A 19576-nucleotide genomic window follows, 5' to 3' on the forward strand; every position below is an offset into this window, starting at 1 on the left:
CCCAGAGCCAGAGGAACCAGGACCAGAGACACCAGCACCCAGCGCTGACTGGAACCACAGCAGGCCCGAGGAGATGGGGGATAAGGCGGGGACAAGGTAAGATCACAATCGCGTTTGCTTCATTTGTTGGTTCTCCACTATCGTAGCAAGATAACGTTAGTAGCCTAACAACAATACGCCCCCCTCTCTCGTTTGGGGACGATGCTACGCCACACTCCATTACAAAATCAGAGCGTTTAAAATGCTCTCTTGCAATATCGCCAAACGTACCCTAACGTACATTCACAAATCTAAATGGTCTCAGAAGTGGCACTGTGACATCGGCATAAATACTGATTTAGTAAACGCGATCTGCACTTTATTCGAATAGAGTCGCTGCCGCGCTCTGCGATGTGTTTTGGTGGAAGAAGATTGCGGGAGTGACGACGAGCGAACCAAAAGTTGAAATTGTGTTGAAATAAGCGCTGTTTTTGTGTATTGGATATATGCCGAATTAAAGAGTGGATCATTACGGATTCATAAACGTTATGTTCATTTTCTACATGACATCCTTCGGAGTCTGGTGTTTCTTCCTGATACGCCACATAGAGGACAGTAGAGAGCTGAACTCGGGGCTGGTAGCAGGCAGTGGGCTAGATGGAGGAGGAGTGAGTGGAGTTGAGAGAGACAAGAAGATGGGAAGCTAGTTTGGCGCTTGGTGGAGAGGAAAGGAAAACACATTCAGATGACGGTATAGTTCGCTTGGTGCTGGCCTGGCTGGCATGTTGTTCGCATAGCAGCGGTGGTGACAGTTTGTGCGAGCTGTCAGGCTCGCCAGAGGCAGGGCGGGGTTAGCAAATCGAGCGAACCTCTGTACACATTCCTCGCTCCACAGCCTGCTGTATAAACACGCGTACTGACATCAATATGAGCTCTGTTTTGGAAAATCGCCGAAGTTGTTGGCAGAGAATTGATCCGGCTTGTTCTGTAAACCAGCCGAGGCCCAGAGGAGTCGCTCAGTAAACAGAAGAGTGAGCTGGCTGCGTCGAGGAGCCACTTCCTCTCACGACTATCCAGAGGCTGTATCAAACATGTCACTCCTGAAAACTCCAAACAGGGTTTTTAAATCTGATGATGACAGACTGCTGCGAGACCTACAGACTGCTGCGAGACCTACAGACTGCTGCGAGACCTACAGACTGCTGTGAGACCTACAGACTGCTGACCTACAGACTGCTGTGAGACCTACAGACTGCTGACCTACAGACTGCTGTGAGACCTACAGACTGCTGACCTACAGACTTCTGTGTGAGACCTACAGACTGCTGTGAGACCTACAGACTGCTGACCTACAGACTGCTGTGAGACCTACATACTGCTGTAGGACCTGCAGACTGCTGAGCTACAGACTGCTGTGAGACCTACAGACTGCTGACCTACAGACTGCTGTGAGACCTACAGACTGCTGACCTACAGACTGCTGTGAGACCTACAGACTGCTGTGAGACCTACAGACTGCTGACCTACAGACTGCTGTGAGACCTAGTACAGACTGATGTGAGACCTACAGACTGCTGACCTACAGACTGCTGTGAGACCTGCAGACTGCTGACCTACAGACTGTTGTGAGACCTACAGACTGCTGACCTACAGACAGCTGTGAGACCTACAGACTGTTGTGAGACCTGCAGACTGCTGACCTACAGACTGATGTGAGACCTACAGACTGATGTGAGACCTACAGACTGCTGTGAGACCTGCAGACTGCTGTGAGACCTACAGACTGCTGACCTACAGACTGCTGTAGGACCTACAGACTGCTGACCTACAGACTGCTGTGAGACCTGCAGACTGCTGACCTGCAGACTGCTATGAGACCTAGAGACTGATGTGAGACCTGCAGACTGCTGTGAGACCTACAGACTTGTGAGACCTACAGACTTGTGAGACCTACAGACTGTTGTGAGACCTACAGACTTGTGAGACCTACAGACTGCTGTGAGACCTGCAGACTGCTGACCTACAGACTACGTAAAGCTGAGATCCGTACCCGTACAGAACCGATAAATGTCAGACGCGGACCCACAGTTGCTTCTTTTGAATGGACCAGAGACCCCCGGCCGGATCTGGGTCGGGCCCTTGGATATTTTGGGGTTCGGGCATAACCGAAGACCTCTAGAACTAATAGAACCAAAGTTACTTTTGTATTGAAGTTCCTGTTGGTGAGTGTAGTAGTAGGCATATTGTAGTAGTAGGCATAGTGTAGTAGTAGGCATAGGCATATTGTAGTAGTAGGCATATTGTAGTAGTAGGCATATTGTAGTAGTAGGCATATAGCTAATAAGAAAAGCTCCTTATGAGGCCATTTACACCTGGCATTAACATGTGTTTTCTGTGATCAGATTGCAATCAGATTGTGTTTTATCACTTGAAATGCCAGGTGTAAACACCCCCAAAATGCATTGAAGAAGGATTGCAATCTGATCGGCCAAACCACCTCCGGAGGTGGTCAGGGATGCACATTGAACACAAGTGTAAATGCAATGTGTCCTCTCAATCTGGATACAGCAACTGTATGCGGACTGAGAGGACACCCATTTCTGCCATCAGATTGCAATTTGATGGCAGAAAATGCATGTTAACGCCAAGTGTAAATGGAATCAGGTTAATGTGGTCAAGTACAATCTGATTGCAATCTGATGGCAGAAAACGCATGTTAACGCCGGGTGTAAATGGAATCTATGATCCACAGTAGATTGATGAATGATTTTTGCAGCCCCTTTGATTTGGACCCTGAAATATCAAAATGAGAAATAGTTTCATTTCACTGATTTGATCACGGGCAGATTATTTGAGAATGTATACCTGTTGTAATCCTAGGTTTCACTCTCACCACTATTCTCTCTCCACATAGGCTACAGTTCTGCAATTCAATACGAAAATCAATACAATGTATGGAAATGTTTTGAGCCATCACTTCATGTCACTACTTATTTGAGCAGACAATAGTAGCCTGCCCATGGTATATGTTGTTTGTTCAAAAAGCAGTTACATCAGGCCAGAGTTGTTAGTTGTAGTTGAAGTGGTAATCCTGTAGTGTAATCTGCATGCTTCTGTTTGTCTGTTCGACCCAGACAAACAGAAAACTGGGTAGTGAGCACAAGTTTTTTGGGGGGCATTTTTGCCTTTATTCGACAGGACAGTAGGCAGACAGGAAACGTGCGGAGAGAGAGAGGGGATGACATGCGGCGAAGGACCACGGGTCGGATTCGAACCTGGGTCGGCCGTGTGAAGGACTAAGCCTTTGTGGTAGGCGCTAGGGGTGGGGGGGTGGGGGGGATCAATACAGCATAGTATTGCGATATTTTGTGGGCAATATATCGTATCGTATCGAATGCAAAGTATCGTGATATTTTATTATACAAAATGTCAAGTGCATGCAACATTTATGACAGCTTTTTATGACAGTGTCTGTCTGCTTGACTCTTGACAATCCCATTTTACTGCAATAAAAATGATTGAAGTGAGATGAACAGACTGGAAACTTAGATGAAACAGATGTTGACAAAGTTTTTTCCTTTGGGGACATCATTTGCAGTTGAAAAAAGGTAATAAATCACAATATATTGAGGCAATATCGTAATACTCAATATATCGCAATACTAGCATATTACAATATCACAATACTATTGTATTGTGACTTAAGTATCGTGATAATATCATATCGTGGGACATCTGGTGATTCCCACCCCTAGTAGGCGCTCTACCACACGAGCCCCATGTTGCGGGTAGTTTTGAGGAGAAACTGAGAAGAGAGGGAATATCCTCACCTGTAGACCACGACACGCCACAGAGGATTTATCGGACGGGCAAAGAAAAGAAAGAACAAAAAGAAAAAGTTGGAGAGGCTGCTGCAGGCGTATTGGGAGAAAAAGTGCGATAGAGAGGTCATCTGACAGGTTGTTAGGCTTATTATGTCCGTTAATTTAGCCTAGTAAATGTCAATGTCGTTTGAGCATAAATAGCCCACTATATATAAACCTACTACGGTACTCATAAACTGGAGGCACGGAGAATTCCTCCTGGCCTTCTTATGCAGTCATGGAATGGATCGCATCGCATCGCTTTTTGCTTTTATTTGGTATTTTACTATTTCCATCTTCTGTAGGCTAGTAGTAGCTTATCACAGGTTATAATATTCCTATATGCAATTATGGATTTGTTGGGATATACTGTAGGCTATTTAGTAGGTTATAAATCCACAGAAATACTATGTCGTATCTCATACTATACTATTTTGCGGCTTTCGCTGTATAAAAGGGGCTAGTGTTGACTGGGTAGTCCCCCAGGGTGATGGGGGAAGGTGGGGCTGCGTTCTTCCTGTAGTCCACAACCATCTCCACTGTCTTTTGGGCATTGAACTCCAGGTCGTTCTGACTGCGCAAGGTCGTCAGGCGGTCGATTCTTCTTGCCTGTACGCAGAGTCGCAGACTCATCTCCATTCGAGATGAGCCCTATGAGCGTGGTCGTGGTGTCATTGGAGATTTTCAGGAGCTTGACGACAAGACTGTTGGCTGGAGGTGCAGCTGTTTATGGAGAGAGGACACCGCCCTGGGCAGCTCCGGTGCTGATGGTCCGGGAGTCGGTGACATTGCTTCCCCCGGCCTTACGTGCTGCCTGCTTCCTGTCAGTCAGGAAGTCTGTGGACCATCTGCAGAGGGAGTCGGGCACGCCCAGCTGGGAGAGAGTTCTCCTGCAGCAGGGCCGGGATGAGCTAAAGTCCACAAACAGGATCCTGGCATAGGTCCCTGTGGTGCCCAGGTGCACGAGGATGTTTATGGCATCATCTACAGACCTGTTGGCTCTCTATGCGAACTGCAAGGGGTCCACTAGGGAGTGGGTCCAAGATGGATTTGAGGTTGGACAGAACAAGGTGCTCGAAGGACTTCATGACTGACCACAGAGGTCAAGGTGATGGGTCTGGAGTGTTTTAGTGCCACGGGCCATGTCTTTTTGGGCACAGGGATAATAGTTGAGCAATTGAAGCAGGCTGGAACGTGGCATGTCTCCTCCAATGAGCTGTTGAAGTATAAACTGTATTGAACTGAACTGCATTGTGGCTGTAGGGATCTAGTCCTCATACTGCACATATAGGAGATGATGAGTTTAGCTTCCACACTGCTTTATTATTAGGGGTGGGGGGGGAAATCGATACACCATAGTATCGCAATATTTTGCCTGACGATATTGTATCGATATTTGGACGCCAAGTATCGATATTGCCAAATTTCTTTTGTTTTGTTTTTGCAGGCCATGCCAGGCCACCGGGCTAGTATAAACTTTAGTTCCAAGGCCAGCAGTAAACAAATGGTAGCATATTTTCATTTTGTTTTAACAGTAACAGTTTTGTCTTAACAGTAATTTACAAATTCCCCAGTTACTGTTTTGTGCAAGTGAAGTGAAGTGAAGTTGCAAAAGCTACCTAAGTACAGTAGTCCACACACACATCCAGTTAAGGTGGACTGTAAGTAGACTGTAACAAACAGTTCAGTTTGTCAGGTGCATGCAACTATGACATGACTTTATGAAAGTTGTTGGTCTGTCTACTTGACAATGTTGCTGCAATAAAATGGTTGAAGTCAGATGTACAGACTGGAAAATTGTTCTTAAACCAGATGTTGACAAAGTTTTCCTTTGGGGACATCATTTGCAGTTGAAAAAGTAAGAAATCGCAATATATCGAAATATCGCAATATTCAATATATCGCAATATTCAATATATCGCAATATCGGCGATATCGCAATATCGCAATACTATCGTATCGTGACTCAAGTATCGTTTTAGTATCGTATCGTGGGCATCTGGTGATTCCCACCCCTATTTATTATGCATGCATGATTCTCTATGGTCTCTCTCTCTCCTCCTCTCTCTCTCTCTGGTTTAGAATGTGTATTAGCGTATTAGCATTTGCCGGTGTGCATTTCCTGTGTAGATAAGCTTTGTGTATATGAAGGGTTTTCACATTAGTTGCGTGTGTGTGTGCGTGTGTCTGTGTGTGTGTGTGTGTGTGTGTGTGTGTGCGCGCGCGCCTGTGTATGTGTGTGCTAGGTGCTAACTTTAATATTATGTTTAGAATCTCCCCTCTGCAGGCGTGTGTTTGTGTGTGTGTGTGTGTGTGTGTGTGTGTGTGTGTGTGTGTTTGTGTGCGCGCGCACGCGTGTGTGTGGGGGGTGTAGGTGGAAGTGAGGCTGACCTCTCCCACATCCCCCCAGCCTCGCCCGCCCAGTGGAATATCTCCTGGAAAATACCACCGTCCTGTTTTTCACACCTCACCCGCTGTGTGTGTGCTGCCTGTGTGTGTGTGTGTGTGCGTGTGCGTGTGTGTGTGTGTGTGTGTGTGTGTGTGTGTTTGTGTGTACACAGCTGATAGTAACTGGTGACATTTTCTCATGCTAATGGCTATGTACTCAGTGTGCTTGTAGAAGCATGCTAGTCTAATTTGCTTGGGAAACAAAGGTTAGTTCAGCTTAGGGGTCGACTGATATGGGTTTTTCAATGGCCGATGTCGATATCTAGAGAACAGGCCAATATATGATGCCGATATATCATGTTTTTTTTCTTGCATCTAATAAAATACAACAATTAAATAATAACAAATGAGAGACAAAATTGTCAAACTTAAATTAACATCTATTTAACACTAATGTTATTATGTCTGCATTGTCTTGGTTTGCTCAAGTAGATCTGCACTCTGTCTGCAGTGCACCTATTAAAAGAAAGAAGTATCAACTAAATAAATGTCCACAGCATCAAACAATTTTGTAAAAATAAAAGTGGTTTTCGTGCACTTAACTATATATATATATACTATATATAATATGCACAAATAAAAAACATTACAATGTATTTGTAGTATAGTGCATAGCAGCATCTCTTTGTTTTTAGTCCCAGTGCCAGTTATGAGCAGACATTCTTTGTTCATCGGCCAGGCAGATGATCTCAAAATGGCTGCAAAATGCCATTAATCGATCCGATTGATCGCTCTATCTCTGTCTTATGAACTAACTTTGGAAAGGCTTGGATGGCTGTCAGCCATGACAAGGTCATGCCATCTCTAATACATCTGAACTCTTTTTTGTGTAGAATGACCTCGGACACGACTCCGACTCTAGATTAGCGAGTGGCATTGATGGAATTGATTGAAGAGTGAAGTGGTTATTTTTAGGTTGTGCTTTACTGTGACGTATCTTGAAGCTGAACAAAAGCTGCAGGCCAGGCCGGGGCCTCTGCAATCACATTTACCGTAGCTAAATCCGTTGGACCAAATAACCAAACTGCAATTTGCAAACGCCTGCAGTATCATCAATGATCCAGGATCATAAAGGATCCAGGATCATCAACACCTGCAGCATCATCAAGGATGCAGTCTCATCAGACACTCTGTTTCACCGCAGTGTTTCCATGTGTCATTTATAGCTGAAGTCTGTTTTGTTCAGTGAAAGTAGTGGATCACTGGGCTGCTGTGCACACCACCTTATTACACTTAGGGCTGTGAATCTTCACTGGCCTCACGATTCGATTCCATTACGATTCATCTGTCAACGATTCGATTCGATTCCACGATGCATCACGATGCATCTCGATACAGCTCAAAGTATTGCAGCTCCACGTATCACATCCTCAATGTTCTCTATTATTACTGCACATGGCTACTTTTTCATCAATTAATACAAGCAGTCAGATAAATATCAACTCCCTTTTTTACTTAGGAAGTGCTTTAAAATCTGAATGTCAATAGAAATGTAAACATAAACGATTCAACGATTCATCTGTCAACGATTCGATTCGATTCACACGTCCGCATCGCGATGCATCGATTATACGATACATTTTGACACCCCTAATTACAATCCAGGTCAATTCCAAGACCAGGTCTAGTTTGACTCGAGTCTAAAATGTGGAGGAGACCGACAAAGTCAGGACTTTGTAATGTATATTTGTAGGGCCCGACCGATATTATCGGCCCGCCGATATTATCGGCCGGTATTGGCGATTATCGATATATCGGTATCGGTAAAAAATACCGGTATATATATATCGGCAGATTTTTTTTTTTTTTTTTAATATATATATAAGTTATAGACAGCATGGACAGCATGTTGTGTATATTTGATATTTTTTCTTAACTATTTGTTCTATTGTGTTTTTGTATTTCTAGTTATTTATAATTATTAAATTCCCAGTTAAGTTTACTGTTTCATTGCATTGAGTTTATTAATAAGCTGTAAAATATCCTGCCTACATCACATATTTCAATTCATGTCAACTCAATCATATCTTTGTCAAGTGTTTGATATTTGAGGGTTGCTGATGTGGTGCCTCCTCTGGTCGTTAAGGGCGCCTGTTCGGAGGGAGGGGAACTCGTTGGAATATCGTGATCCTCCCACGTGCTATGTCCTACCGGTGAAGCTTCCCCTGTCAGGTGAAAAGAAGCGGCTGGCTAACTGCCCATGTGGAAGCATAGAGCCAGTTTTCGGCTCTCCCCAGATCGGCAGAGGGTGGAGCAGCAACCAGGATAAATAAATAAAAAATTAGCACTAATGGGGGATTAGCACTAATGGGGGATAAACATTTGATGATAAAAACAAAAATAAAATAAAATAAAAATATCGGCCGATATTATCGGTATCGGTATTTTTTTATTCCCTAAAATCGGTATCGGTATCGGTTTCAAAAATCCCATATCGGTCGGGCTCTATATATTTGTATGTGCCAAGAAAACAGACATACGGTAAACCCCACGATGTCACGATATTGATATATCGATATATTGCACAGTCCTAGGGGGCAGACAGACGTACAGACATACAGACAAGCCCTGTTGTGATTTTGACAGGAAAAAGCAGAACCCAGGCCAACAGGCCACAGCTAGAGCTTGAACCTGAACCTGTCATCACTTAGATTAAACGCTGTCTGTTTAGCATGTGATTAATTCACACAGAGCACTCGCACATATGACTATTGTTTCCCCTGTAGGTTAAGCTGTTAATGCAGAGATCAACAACACAACCTCACTCACAACTACTGATAATCCTGTGTGTGTGTGTGTGTGTGTGTGTGTGTGTGTGTGTGTGTGTGTGTGTGTGTGTGTGTGTGTGTGTGTGTGTGTTGGTCTTGCTGTCCCTGGCAGGAAATGAGTGTGCAAAGAGGAAGTCTAAAATACCGAATGATGAAGCAACCTTTCTCTCTCTCTCTTTTCCACACTTTCTGTTAAGGCTGCACAATATATGGTTTCAGCATCGTCATCGCAATGCGCGCATGTGCAACAGTTCCATCGCAGAACGTGCCATGTCAAATAAGGCAAAGTAACTCTACAGTAATGCACACACGCCCTCTCTGTGACGTTCTAAGCTTTAAGCACTTAGCAAGGATGCTAAGTTAGCATCCTTCAACTCACCCTGGCTGCAGCGACAAATGCACTCACTTCATAATACGTCAACCATGCAGGTTACCCACTAGGCCACCTTCTTAAACAGGCAAGGCTTGATAGACCTGTTTCTTTTGGTGACAATTCCTGTATTTTTTCATATTGCAAATATATATCACAGAAGAAAAAAAATATTGCAATGTCAGCAGTTTCCTCCAATATCGTGCAGCCCTACTTTCTGTACTGTATTTCTCTCTGTGTCTCTCCGTGTGTGTGTGTGTGTGTGTGTGTGTGTGTGTGTGTGTCTCTGTCTCTGTTTGTTTGTGTCTCTCTCTCTGTGTCTCTCCGTGTGTGTCTCTGTCTCTGTTTGTTTGTGTCTCTCTCTCTGTGTCTGTCTCTGTGTCTGTCTCTGTCTCTGTTTGTTTGTGTCTCTCTCTCTGTGTCTCTCCGTGTGTGTCTCTGTCTCTGTTTGTTTGTGTCTCTCTCTCTGTGTCTCTCCGTGTGTGTCTCTGTCTCTGTTTGTTTGTGTCTCTCTCTCTGTGTCTGTCTCCGTGTGTGTCTCTGTCTCTGTTTGTTTGTGTCTCTCTCTCTGTGTCTGTCTCCGTGTGTGTCTCTGTTTGTTTGTGTCTCTCTCTCTGTGTCTGTCTCCGTGTGTGTCTCTGTTTGTTTGTGTCTCTCTCTCTGTGTCTGTCTCCGTGTGTGTCTCTGTCTCTGTTTGTTTGTGTCTCTCTCTCTGTGTCTGTCTCCGTGTGTGTCTCTGTTTGTTTGTGTCTCTCTCTCTGTGTCTGTCTCCGTGTGTGTCTCTGTCTCTGTTTGTTTGTGTCTCTCTCTCTGTGTCTGTCTCCGTGTGTGTCTCTGTTTGTTTGTGTCTCTCTGTGTCTGTCTCCGTGTGTGTCTCTGTCTCTGTTTGTTTGTGTCTCTCTCTCTGTGTCTGTCTCCGTGTGTGTCTCTGTCTGTTTGTTTGTGTCTCTCTCTCTGTGTCTGTCTCCGTGTGTGTCTCTGTCTCTGTTTGTTTGTGTCTCTCTCTCTGTGTCTGTCTCTGACTCTGACTCTGTCTCTGGGTTTTTTATGCGTAAATCGAAATTTTTGCATAAAAACAGGTGGATGGAAACCCGACTACTGTGTCTCTCTCTCTCTGTGTGTGTCTCTCTCTCTGTTTCTGTGTGTGTGTGTGTGTGTGTGTGTGTGTGTCTCTCTCTCTGTGTGTCTCTCTCGCTCTCTGTCTCTCTCACTATGCATGTCTGTCTTTCTCATTGTTGTATCTTGTTTTCTCCTTTTATTTAAACTAGAAATTTTGCGCGCTATTTTCTAGGTTGCCTCCCTTGTAGTAGTGTGCCTCGCACACTACTACGCTTGTGAGCGCTTGTGATAACATAGAGATAACATTGCATTACATTAGATAAACGCAGCAAGGTGCAATAAATATGAAATAAGACACCAGCGTCTTTAAATAGATTATAGTTGTAAATTATTACTTTTAAAATTTCAAATACATAGGAGAGGTGGTAGGATGGAAGGAGAGGTGGTAGGATGGAGGGAGAGGTGGTAGGATGGAGGGAGAGGTGGTAGGATGGAGGGTAGGCTGGTCAGATATCATGTGATTGATTACTGGGCACAAGTAAAGGAACTGCCTTAGTAGAAACCACAGAGATTTCCCTAGATCTTTTGCCTGTAAGCAAATGTGTGTGTGTGTGTGTGTGTGTGTGTGTGTGTGTGTGTGTGTGTGTGTGTGTGTGTGTGTGTGCGCGCGTGCGTGCGTGTGCGTGTGTTTATTTGACAGGGACAATGCTCAGTAAATACACTATATATCTGTATGTATAAATGTATAATAAATATAAATGTATAAATATAAATATATATATATATATATATAGCTGTAAGCTCATTTCCATCTGTAGTTGCTGGGCAGAAGGCAACAGTAGACAGCGTGAGAGCTTTTTAATCAAGTTTTTATTTATTTATTTATTTATCCGTTTTCTCCCTAATTGTACTTTGCTCCACCCCCTCTGCCGATCTGGGAGGAGTTGTAGACTAGCACATGCTTCCTCCGATACATGTGCATTTGCCATCCGCTTCTTTACACCTGACAGCAGCGAGGAGGTTCACCGGCAGGACATAGCGCGTGGAAGCATCACACTATTCCCCCCAAGTCCCATTTGCCCGCTGTTGCTATAGTGCTTTCCTATGGTTTCCTTTGTAACCTGCTGCTGGTTGCCCTCCAGCATGATCTGCACATCGTCTCACCCCTTGACACGATGTCACCTGAAAACAAGCTATTTAATTGTTAATTCCATCGCTCTGCTGTTGACTCTTCTTTCAGCCTGGATAGCCTGCTAACTGTGGTAGCCTGGATAGCCTGCTAACTGTGGTAGCCTGGATAGCCTGCTAACTGTGGTAGCCTGGATAGCCTGCTAACTGTGGTAGCATGGATAGCCTGCTAACTGTGGTAGCCTGGATAGCTTGCTAACTGTGGTAGCCTGGATAGCCTGCTAACTGTGGTAGCCTGGATAGCTTGCTAACTGTGGTAGCCTGGAACTTTGGTAGCCTGGATAGCCTGCTAACTGTGGTAGCCTGGATAGCCTGCTAACTGTGGTAGCCTGGATAGCCTGCTAACTGTGGTAGCCTGGATAGCCTGCTAACTGCCTGGATAGCCTGCTAACTGTGGTAGCCTGGATAGCCTGTAATGTCACTTCTGCTCTCGTGTGCCCTTGCAAAAAAGGTCTGTGTTGCTTCTGCGGCACGTTACTTCGTTCCAGAGTGCTTTTCTTCTTATGAAATTGAATTTCTCTTATGAAATTAACACTGAATTTCCTGAATATCGCAATATTTCTGAAAATCCAAACCAAGCCTACTCCTCAGGTTAATATGCATATTATGTAAAAAAGGCTCTCTTTTTTTTTGCAATGCTGTGACCGACCACCAGGCGGAGCCCTGCGGACCACTCACAGTTTGAGAACCACTGGGAGATTCGCGTATTTGCCATATTCCTGATAGTAAGACGAGAAGATCGACGCTCTTCTCTTCTCTGTGCATGCAGTAGGAGTAGAAAGTAGTGCCTCCTGCTAGTTAGTTAGCTTAGCACAATGCTTGGTAATCAAGGGAATCGCTAGCCAAACTTTGCACTTACACAGCAGACTACCCCTGCCCCTAGTCATCAGCCTATCAGAACACTTTGAGCTTGTTGAAGCAACAGATACCCACCAATGGGAATGAGGGAAAACTCAGTAATATGTTTGATTCTTCATTAAGAGAAAGCACTGCTGGTATCCATTAGCCTTTTTCACTTCACACCCAATTCACCCATTTTGTGTCTAAAAGGCAGGAAGTAACACAGGCGCAAGCAAAACATTAACCAGGGCACTGGATCGGATTGGAAGTTGGAAACCCTCATTCATGTTCTGCTTGCACCCGTGTTCCTTCTTGCCTTTTAGATACAAAATGGGTTGAATTGGTTGAGAAAGTGAATAAGGCGAATTACTGTTGTAAATGAGTATTGTATCCGTTTCAGATTTGTAGTCTTAGTACTTATTGATACCTGTTGCAAATGAGTATTGTATCCGTTTCAAATCTTTAGTATTGATCCTTATCGATACTACACAAAGGATCTTACTGTGAAGAGCTGTTTCTAACACCGAGTTAGATTCTGGTTGCCATGACATGTGCTATTCAGTGTAGAATCTATCGCTATCACAGCATGCTAGCAGTTTGAGCGTCAGTTGGTTTTGTGAATACAGATTTTGTGTGCTTTAATGTGATTAATAGAGTGTATTGGTGACTGAGAACAGGATATTATGGGTTAGTCTAGCGGTGAAATATCATGTCCTTATGGCGGACGGGATCTTTTTGTAGGAGCTGCTAACCACTAGCAACATAAACCACACACACGCAGAGTTGACTTAAGTGGTTTTGGCTCCTGGTTTTTATTATGATAAGATGTTCTGCCTTAGAGATCAGGGGTTCACATGAAGCTGTTGACTAAGGAAAGGCTGTTTTGGTGATAATGTGGTTGTGTTTGGTCCTGGCTGTCTTTCCTCAGAATGTGCAGAGTAGCACATTCCTGCACAGTTCCATGCTAAACGACTGCTGTATGCACATCCTGCACAGTTCCATGCTAAACGACTGCTGTATGCACATCCTGCACCCGAGGAACAACAACAGAGCACATCTGAAAGGTGGACTCTTCTCCTGTCACGCGCACATGCCTAGTCACCAAGGTTATTATAGGTTTTGCATTTTTTATTACTTGGTGTGTAGCACTGTACATCACAGCATAATAAAGGAGTCATAATCAGGTAATAATACCTTAGTGTGTGCATCAAATTGGTGCCACATTAGACATATACACACATTTTATTTCCTGCTTTACCAGGTGATATAACTCTCCCATCCGTAGGATATTTAATATAGACGGTTTCAACTCATAAACTAAACTAAATTACCACCAGCTTACTTACCTGCTGCAGTGTTTGCAAGTAAAATAACTGACAGGACATGAGCGAGGCTTAGCTAGACTTAGCTAGACATATTCTCTGTAAAGCCCTCTGAGACATGCTTGTGAATTAGGGCTATAAATAAACTTGACTTGAATAGGTTCCAAACTGTTCCCTAGCAACATAATTCCATGAAAATCGTCTATACGAAATAATCTTTCTTAAAACATTGAGTCTGAATCAACGCTGAGCTACGTTCTTCAATAACTATAAGGAACAGTAGAGAGTCATCTGTTTTTCACGGCGTGGCCACTAGGGGCTGCGGCGTCTATAAAGAGGGTCTGTCCGCCCGTACACTATGTACCGTAAAATACCAATTATTAGCCCGGGCGTTAATTGACAAAATATGTAGCCAGACCCCGCGTCAATATGGGACCTGCGGCAGTTTGGGACCTGCTTTAATTATTTTTGTACAAAAATATTGCTCAGCAAAGATTGTAAATAGTATGAAATTGTTTATTTAAACCATTTATTTTAATGAGTTGGCTACAGTCAGCACCCCACACGATTGCTTGTCTATGGGGAGAGCCGCGCCTCCCTCTCAGCGCAGCAGAGCACATTGCATGCCAGTTCTGGCCTGTACATGAAATCAAATAAAATTTGAGCTGAACTGTGACCTACCGGTATTTACCACTAAACTTTCTCCGCTGAAGGTGAGAGAACATGATCATCATGTGAGCAGATTATTTGTTGCATGCGCTGCCTCCTCCGCTGGCTGCATGCGCTGCCTCCTCCGCTGTTCATCACTCACGGAGCACCCTCTTCAGTAGCGCACATGTGAAAGAGCGGTGAAATACCAATTAGAAGCGGACTTCTATGCCCGCTGGCAGGGAAATATACCATAGGCACATTTCTCAAAATAATTATTACACCAGAGATGTCGGTTTTAGTGTATAAAAATCTTCAGGAAATGCCTACACAATTTTCAGAATCATCAGATGTTGAGGGAAAATGAATTTTGATCAGCAAGTTTCGTGCATGTGTTTTTTTTCCTCGTTGTTCCCGTTTCCTCGTTGTTCGTATTCTTCATCCGATTTTTCTTCTTCGTTGTGTTTGGGAGATGCATTCAACAGGATGTCGCAAAGGTAAAAAGAAAACATTGAAAAAACTAACCGGGCGTCAAATTGGGACCTGCTTTTATGTACAAAATATGTATCCAGACCCCGCTTATATATGGGACCCGCGGCAATTTGGAAGTCGGCTTCTAATTGGTATTTTACGGTATGTATTGTCTGTAAGTGCGAATTCGCTATATGCCATGACTTCACTGATGACGTCACTAGAGCCCGACCGATATGGGATTTTTGAAACCGATACCGATACCGATTTTAGGGAATAAAAAATTACCGATACCGATAATATCGGCCGATATTTTTATTTTATTTTATTTTTGTTTTTATCATCAAATGTTTATCCCCCATTAGTGCTAATCCCCCATTAGTGCTAATTTTTTATTTATTTATCCTGGTTGCTGCTCCACCCTCTGCCGATCTTGGGAGAGCCGAAAACTGGCTCCATGCTTCCACATGGGCAGTTAGCCAGCCGCTTCTTTTCACCTGACAGGGGAAGCTTCACCGGTAGGACATAGCACGTGGGAGGATCACGATATTCCAACGAGTTCCCCTCCCTCCGAACAGGCGCCCTTAACGACCAGAGGAGGCACCACATCAGCAACCCTCAAATATCAAACACTTGACAAAGATATGATTGAGTTGACATGAATTGAAATATGTGATGTAGGCAGGATATTTTACAGCTTATTAATAAACTCAATGCAATGAAACAGTAAACTTAACTGGGAATTTAATAATTATAAATAACTAGAAATACAAAAACACAATAGAACAAATAGTTAAGAAAAAATATCAAATATACACAACATGCTGTCCATGCTGTCTATAACTTATATATATATATATATATATATATATATATATATATATATATATATATATATATATATAATAAAAAATAAAAATAAAAAAATAAAAAAATCGGCCGATATATATATATATATATATATATATATATATATTTTTTTTTTACCGATACCGATATATCGATAATCGCCAATATCGGCCGATAATATCGGTGGGCCGATAATATCGGTCGGGCTCTAGACGTCACCTGGCTGCCTGGCAAAAATCTTGCCAGGCAGCTGGCCCGCCAGCCACTGATGACATAATTTGTCCTCAGGGTTGCGAGTCACTCAGTCAGAGTGAGTGATGTCATCAGTGATGTAATGTCGCCTGAGTGATTGTGTTGTCCCCGCAGACACAGCCAATGGATGCCCGAGCAAGCCGGAGGTAACACGGGGGCGTGAACCTGCAACCCTCGTGTTGGTAGGCAGGAAATCTACTGCTACACTACTCCGAGTTGGACGCCAATTTAGCTTTTATTTCTGAAGTCTTTCCTCTGTTTTCATTGTGCTGTCAGCCAGTCAGTCACCATGCTGCTTTCTCACTCCTGCTTTCTCACTGCTGCTTTCTGTTCAGACCAAACCCACTGGACTCACTTACTGGAAGTGTGTGTGTGTGTGTGTGCGTGCGTGTGTGTGTGTGTGTGTGTGTGTGTGTGTGTGTGTGTGTGTGTGTGTGTGTGTGTGTGTGTGTGTGTGTGTGCAGGACAGGAAATGGGATGTGATATTACAGTGCTGTTTATGTGTATCGGGCTGTTTCCACACTGAGGTCAACCCTCTGATTTTGCTGTTTGTCCTCTCGAGTCCTCGATGCTCTGGCTCACCACCACTACAGGCAGGGTTTGTCCTCTCTGTCCTCGATGCTCTGGCTCACCACCACTACAGGCAGGGTCTGTCCTCGATGCTCTGGCTCACCACTACAGGCAGGGTTTGTCCTCTCTGTCCTCGATGCTCTGGCTCACCACCACTACAGGCAGGGTTTGTCCTCTCTGTCCTCGATGCTCTGGCTCACCACCACTACAGGCAGGGTTTGTCCTCTCTGTCCTCGATGCTCTGGCTCACCACTACAGGCAGGGTTTGTCCTCTCTGTCCTCGATGCTCTGGCTCACCACCACTACAGGCAGGGTTTGTCCTCTCTGTCCTCGATGCTCTGGCTCACCACCACTACAGGCAGGGTTTGTCCTCTCTGTCCTCGATGCTCTGGCTCACCACTACAGGCAGGGTTTGTCCTCTCTGTCCTCGATGCTCTGGCTCACCACTACAGGCAGGGTCTGTCCTCTCTGTCCTCGATGCTCTGGCTCATCACTACAGACAGGGTTTGTCCTCTCTGTCCTCGATGCTCTGGCTCACCACTACAGGCAGGGTTTGTTCTCGATGCTCTGGCTCACCACTACAGGCAGGGTTTGTCCTCTCTGTCCTCAATGCTCTGGCTCACCACTACAGGCAGGGTTTGTCCTCTCTGTCCTCGATGCTCTGACTCACCACTACAGGCAGGGTTTGTCCTCTCTGTCCTCGATGCTCTGGCTCACCACTTACAGACAGGGTTTGTCCTCTCTGTCCTCGATGCTCTGGCTCACCACTACAGGCAGGGTTTGTCCTCGATGCTCTGGCTCACCACTACAGGCAGGGTCTGTCCTCGATGCTCTGGCTCACCACTACAGGCAGGGTTTGTCCTCGATGCTCTGGCTCACCACTACAGGCAGGGTTTGTCCTCTCTGTCCTCGATGCTCTGGCTCACCACTACAGGCAGGGTTTGTCCTCTCTCTCCTCGATGCTCTGGCTCACCACTACAGGCAGGGTTTGTCCTCTCTCTCCTCGATGCTCTGGCTCACCACTACAGGCAGGGTTTGTCCTCGATGCTCTCTCTCACCACTACAGGCAGGGTTTGTCCTCGATGCTCTGACTCACCACTACAGGCAGGGTTTTCCCCCCAGCATTTAAAAAGGGTTTTGGTGAACCTGTTGTCATGGCCACATGAGGTCATGTGCTAATTTACATATTTCATGCATCAGGAATCAGGATGTTAGCCTGGTAAAATCAACACATTCTGTTTCGTTCGTTGTGACTGTAGTTAAAGCTGCACTAGGCATTACTGAAGACTGTGACTGTAGTTAAAGCTGCACTAGGCATTACTGAGTGAAGACTGTGACTGTAGTTAAAGCTGTACTAGGCATTACTGAGTGAAGACTGTGACTGTAGTTAAAGCTGTACTAGGCATTACTGAGTGAAGACTGTGACTGTAGTTAAAGCTGTACTAGGCATTACTGAGTGAAGACAATGGCTGTGTTCGAAACCGGGTACTGCGCCTACTACTACTACTACTCCTACTACTAAATTGAGTATGTAGTGTGTTTACACTGTGCAGTATAAAAATTTTGAGTAGGCGAGAAAAACCCGGAAGTCTACTACATTCGCAAGATTTCCTGAGTAGAGACGGGCTGCTTACTTCATATACTCATTCTCCCATAATGCATTGCGACTCATCTGACCAGCCCCGGGAAGACTCGAAACTCCGCCATTAAAACAACGTATTCTTCACTTGAACAACGCCACTTCACTGCTGCAGGTATGTTTTTTTACAATTTTGTTTTCATGCTATTTCATCACTAAATTCACTTCTGACACATTTGAGGCGGTAAGTAGGGATAGTAGCAGCGTTTTAGTTGACATTTATAACGAAATGTTCGAAGGGGTGTATAACGTCCACAACTGAGCACGTCGGCAGCAGCCTGTCGCCTGCGGGGAAACAGGCTGATCTGGCCGGCTAGCTTTGTCGACCCACCCGGCGGCGCCTCTGCTCACAGAACCCCTGTTCCCTCTCCCCACAGTTATAATGGCAGACGGAGCTGCTGCTGCAGCTTCCAGGAGCTACAATTGTGAGTAATGTGGCGTTAATGTGCCGAAATAATAGTAGAATGACAGGGTTATATTCATAATGAACGTAAATAAGTAATGCCATAACGTTCGTTTCTTCAGGGGGCGATGAAGACACCAGGCGCCTTATTAAATGGCGAGGGGACAACGAAGAGCTCTTCACAAAAAAAAAAAACTCTGCAGTGAAAGCCTTTGAGTAAGAACATTTAACAACATGTAATTTCCATGTGCTTGGCTCGCAACGTTACTTAATTAAATTCATTTGATTGTTTGTATCAGATTCATAAAACGAAACATTTTGAAAATTAGCATTTTTCAATTTTGGACTATCAATTGAAACATCAACTGAACGAATGATACAATCATGATGAATGATCAACCAATAAAATATTTTTCTCTGCAAATCTGAATCCTGATCTTGTGGTATCCAGATCAGAATGTTCTTATCTGAAAGTTATTTAAAATACCAGGATAAAACCTACAGGATCAAGTTGCACCAGACAAATGCAAATATTAAAGTGGCTGGTAGAATTGAGGCACAATATAATGATTTACAATATGTTTATCTCAAGTGTATGACAATTTGACCAATGCTTGCAGGACATTCATCAAGGAGTATGGCCTTGAGGGGGTCGAGGCGTCCTGGATTAAAAAAAAATGGGAAAACCTCAAGCAAAAGTACAAGGTAAGCTGAAGTATCAAAAGCAGCCTGACATGAAGGGAAAATCCACCCAAAAAAACAGTACTGTAAAACAGCTATGGATGCACCTAACTTCTGGGTCCATAGAGCTTAACAGTGACTGAGCACTTTTGAGCTGTATTCTGTTGCTTGGTGGTGTCTTTCTGTCTAAGAAGACAGCACATTTTGATGTCATCCCCTCTTGATC

The 19576-nt window shown here is 44.3% G+C and overlaps 1 protein-coding gene across 1 annotated transcript in view; it reads left to right on the forward strand.

The window, feature by feature from the left end:
• The window catches only part of arrb2b (arrestin, beta 2b), a 46546-nt gene continuing 26970 nt past the window's right edge, over positions 1-19576 (forward strand). The window contains exon 1 of the mRNA XM_083640703.1: positions 1-96. Within this exon, the coding sequence (XP_083496829.1) occupies positions 74-96 (23 nt within the window). The 5' untranslated portion in view covers positions 1-73. The remainder of the gene's footprint in view (positions 97-19576) is intronic.

This window comes from Poromitra crassiceps (genome assembly GCF_964638095.1).
Source record: "Poromitra crassiceps genome assembly, chromosome: 7".
NCBI lineage: Eukaryota > Metazoa > Chordata > Actinopteri > Beryciformes > Melamphaidae > Poromitra > Poromitra crassiceps.